Here is a 4,918-nt window from a genome sequence, read left to right on the forward strand (position 1 = left end):
AAATTCGCCATCCTTTGGGTGGTTGTTTATCATTGTTAGAAATATCATCTAAATTCGCCATCCTTTTGGTGGTTGTTTATCATTGTTAGAAATATCACCTAAATTCGCATAACTTGGGTTTATCATTGTTAGAAATATCATCTAAATTTGAATAACTTGAGGTGGTTGTTTATCCTTGTTAAAAAGAAATCGTCAAATAGAAGTAAAGTTTACTTGAAGTTCTTTTAAAACATCAGCATTTAACGATATATTCTTAGATAAAACATCAGAATTTAAAGATATATTCGTAGATAAAACATCAGAATTTAAAGATATATTCGTAGATAAAACATCAGAATTTAAAGATATATTCTTAGATAAAACATCAGAATTTAAAGATATATTCTTAGATAAAACATCAGAATTTAAAGATATATTCTTAGATAAAACATCAGAATTTAAAGATATATTCTTAGATAAAACATCAGAATTTAAAGACTTATTCTTAGATAAAACATCAGAATTTAAAGATATATTCTTAGATAAAACAGCATTTAAAGATACATTCTTAGATAAAACATCAGCATTTAAAGATATTTATTTGTTTGTAATTAAGCACAAAATTACACAATCGGCTATCTGTACTCTGCCCACCACGGGTATCGAAACCCGGATTCTAGCGTTGTAAGTCCGCAGACATACCGCTGTGCCACTGGGGGGCATTTAAAGATATATTCTTAGATAAAACATCAGAATTTAAAATATATTCTTAGCTAAAACATCAGCATTTAAAGATATATTCTTAGCTAAAACATCAGAATTTAAAGATATATTCTTAGATAAAACATCAGAATTTAAAAATATATTCTTAGATAAAACAGCATTTTTTAAAAATAACTGTCTCATCCAAACAAAAAAGAAGATACCAAACAAAAATGTTTTATATTCTCCGTTCCCTAGACAAGGTGAAGAAGAATTGACATGCCCCAAATCTTGCGAAATACTATTTATTTTAAATCTTCATGTATTCAAATTGAAATAAATATGAAAAGGCATTAATCATTGACAGGAAAATTAGGTTAACTGTTAATATTTTAACAGTACATTCTAATGCAGAATAAAATCGTTATGGCAAGTGGGTTTTTGCCTCACCCTGTATCTGTTTGTAGATAATGGGATTTATATTAGCTTTCATTGGCTATTGAATGCTATATGTCATATAAGGTTTACTTGGCTTGCCTTTTTATTATGTAGCAACTTCTAGACAAAAAACTTATTTGTGTTTTAAGTATTTATTTAAGAGCATGCTCACGAGTAGAATAGAACTGTAATAGCTTGCTTGTTTCTCGACTTTACTGTCCTCTAGTGGCAACGTTAAGTATTAACCAATCGATCGTGTGTTTTTTCCACGCCGTTGTCTTTTTAAACATCAGTAGCTGACTTCAAGATTCGAATTTTTAAATTTCAAGCTCCATGTTCATCTCGCTGTTTGTTATTTACAAAAGTATTTACAGATAAAGATATCCTCAGCTTATTTGCATCTTTTACATTTTAGAGTTCAACTCAGAAATGTTGTAACCCTATTTTAAAGTTTCCACGTGTGTTTGGCATTGAAAAGTAATTTTTCGTAACTAACTAGTGCGCAGTGTTCGCATAGAATGTGGTGTGTCGTTGAACTAATTTTATCTAGAAGGTGCAGTTAAAAACATGTATCTCGGCCTGTGCAGCGATAAGTGTAGTTTCGAAAAAGAAAATTTGATCCATAACCACCCCCTCCCCCTGTGGTGTAGAAGACTGGTTGCAACGGAGGAGACCTGAGTCCGAGAAGGGGATGAAAAGGAGAAGTACTACACTGAGCTATTTTCGTCTTCCTCCTCCTCCAGGCAGACTGCCAAACGCTGAAAGATGCTGCATGTGGATTGGTTGATCCGTCGACAACATCCACTTATTTTTTTTCTTTTAGATAAACGCTCCAGTAGTGCATAGTGTACGTAGGTTGGCAAGGCGATCAGCAAATATTTCTTCAGTCGTTTTACCGTTATATGCTGTAGTTGTACTTTGCAAAATATACAGTCACTGATTTCTGAGAACCAGGTGTGAGAAAACCAACAAGAGTAGACTTTCCAAAGGTCATCATTGTTAACTTTCTCTTCATCAAGAACTCCAGCCACTTGTTAGCTTATCTTCTGACGAGCAAAAAAAAAAATTATCTCTGGCGGCCACATGGGTTTTAGCTTCTGGTAACCTGACCCACATCGTCCATTCTTCCCTCTCCCTTTCCCTCCCGCAATTCCTTCCCTCCTTGACTCCGGTCTTTGCCGAGGTTTTAAAGAGTCACAGCCCTTAGCTCATCAGACCAATCTTCTCTTTCAAGTTAAAACGTTCACATCTCGTTCTTGACCACCAATCAAACTAGACATGCCTAGAGCTTTTTTGATTCGCCGTCATAGTCCCTCACTGGATCCAGATGACATTAATGGACCACGGGGTAAGAAACACAAATTAAACACTTTTTTTTATATCTCATTTAATGGTAATAACCAAAGTTACCAAAGTTAAGATGTATTTTAATCGTAGTGTTAGAATTCATGTGAGTTTCCCCCTATTTATCACGCTTTTGTAAGGATGTAATTAATAAGATTATTATATTACTGTAAAATTATGGTTTTGTGGTATCGTAAATGCATTTTTATAGTTCAATATGATTATAAGTTACAAAAAGGAATTAGTGTAACTTATTAGTGTAATGAAACGAAATGTTTCTAAACTATAAAGTATATATTACTCTCAAACTCAAATGTTAGTGTTTGTCAAGGCCAGTTTTAAAATAAAGGAGTTCTAACATTTATCATAATTATTAGATCTTCTTCTGCTTTTAATCAGTTTATCATAAATCAAGACTGATATAATATGTTAACTTTGAAAAAACCAATCATGAGCAAGTAGGGCAAACCGGTGCCTTTGAAGTTACCAGATAATTACGATAAAACCAAGAATATTCGGGATTATTGAACTTTTCTTATGTTACTATGAAAGTGTGTGATGATCAGTTATTAGTGAAATATACAGTTCCACGATACGATGACCGTTTGTTACGGTCAATTATTTTTATGGTAACGGGACCCGCAAATCCACGGTTCAATACGCTATCCATTGGATCACACTCGGCTTAGTTATTGTTGGTTTGTTATGAATTTCGTGCAAAGCTACACGAGGGCTATCCCTAATTTAGCAGTGTAAGACTAGAGGGAAGGCAGCTTGTCATCACCACCCACCGCCAACTCTTGGGCTACTTTTTTACCAACGAATAGTGGGATTGCCCGTCACATTATAACGCCCCCACGGCTGAAAGGGCGAGCATGTTTGGTGTGACGGGGATTCGAACCCGCGACCCGCAGATTGTGAGTCAAGTGCCCTAACCACCTGGTCATGCCGGGCCCTTTTATTAAGTCATCTTTGCGACTAAAGTTTTTGTTCATTAAATATTTTGTTAGAAACGACTTGCGTGATTAAGGGAGAATTTTTGTTTCCAGTATTTCTGCGTTTAGAACCTAAAAAAAGTATTGAGGGGTCTCTTGCCAAGCTCTGGGATGAAGGAATATCAAAAAAAAAAAAGCTCCCCCAGTGGCACGGCGGTATGTCTGCAGACTTACAATGCTAGAAACCGGATGGTGGGCAGAGCACAGATAGCCCATTGTGTAGTTTTGTGCTTAACTTCAACCAACCAAAAGAAATTAACGAATGTTGTTGAAGAATGTGTTTGGAGATAACTCCACGGATAACAATTTCCTTTTTAGTTATATTATTAAATGACAACTTTATTAACTGTTATTTAATATTTATTTGACAATTATATGTTACACGCGTTATTTTTCATTGTTATATCTGTCTTATATAAGTTTTCTGGTCATTAAAATGGTAAAATTAAATATGAATCTCCCTTGGATATTATCCCCCCCCTCCCTGGTGGGTTAGAAGTATATACGGACTTAAAAAGCTAAAATCCGGGGTTCGAGTCAGCGGTATGTAGAATGCAAAATAGTCTATTGTATAGCTTTGCACTAAGAAGAAAAACAACAATAACCCTTGGTTATTTTTCACAGTAAACCAAAATTTTATTCACATGTATTAACAATGAGTTTAGGCCAGGCATATAACGCTATAAACCGGGTTTCGATACCCGTGGTGGGCGCAGCAGAGATATCCCATTGTGTAGCTCTGTGCTTCACTGTAACCAAACAAATCGTTGAGCGGTTTTTTTTATCATCCGTTAAAAATATTGCAAAGTTCAGTCCACTTAACGAACAGGAAAGCGTTTTATTTCTTCAACTGAAGTTTTATAACTTATATGGTTTCACGCACTAACAATAACCAAGTGTAAGGCCTAGCTCATAAATAATACTATACTAACTCACTAACTAACTTTCTCATTGACTACTGGTATTTTTGTACTACAGTATTTGTATTTCCCCAAATCTCAGGACAATTCGAGACATCACGTCAAATCTATAACTCAGGAAATTACTAGGCATCACACATCATCACTACGTCATATCAAAACTCCCTCTAGCAAACAGTATAAAACGCCCGAATTAAAACTTTTAAAATACGGCTTACAACAATATCTTGCAAATTGGTACCAGCTAATTTCATCTTTTCATAATCGTTTGTGGTCCTCTGTTCTTGGAGAAGACTCAGAGAAGAGCCACTAGGATGATACCTGGGATGATATGATTGTCCTATGAGGAAAGACTAACATCTCTAAACTTATTTTATCTGGAGAGAAGAAGGGTCAGAGGTGTTTAAGGGTATTTATAATATAGATCCATCAAACTTTTCGCGCTTAGCAGTGAAAACGATAGGACAAAAGGTCATAAATTCAAATTTTGGCAACGTACGAGTCCTCTACAGTTTAGACAGTATTACTTTTCAAACAGGG

The 4,918-nt window shown here is 35.0% G+C and overlaps 1 protein-coding gene across 1 annotated transcript in view; it reads left to right on the plus strand.

The window, feature by feature from the left end:
* The first annotated feature begins 2,293 nt into the window (after positions 1-2,293).
* LOC106465111 (zinc finger protein SNAI2-like) overlaps positions 2,294-4,918 on the plus strand; it is a 6,693-nt gene continuing 4,068 nt past the window's right edge. Inside the window, exon 1 of the mRNA XM_013925307.2 lies at positions 2,294-2,467. Coding sequence (XP_013780761.2) covers positions 2,398-2,467 — 70 coding nt within the window. The 5' untranslated portion in view covers positions 2,294-2,397. The remainder of the gene's footprint in view (positions 2,468-4,918) is intronic.

Source organism: Limulus polyphemus, unplaced genomic scaffold (genome assembly GCF_000517525.1).
Source record: "Limulus polyphemus unplaced genomic scaffold, Limulus_polyphemus-2.1.2 Scaffold1840, whole genome shotgun sequence".
Classification (NCBI taxonomy): Eukaryota; Metazoa; Arthropoda; class Merostomata; order Xiphosura; family Limulidae; genus Limulus; species Limulus polyphemus.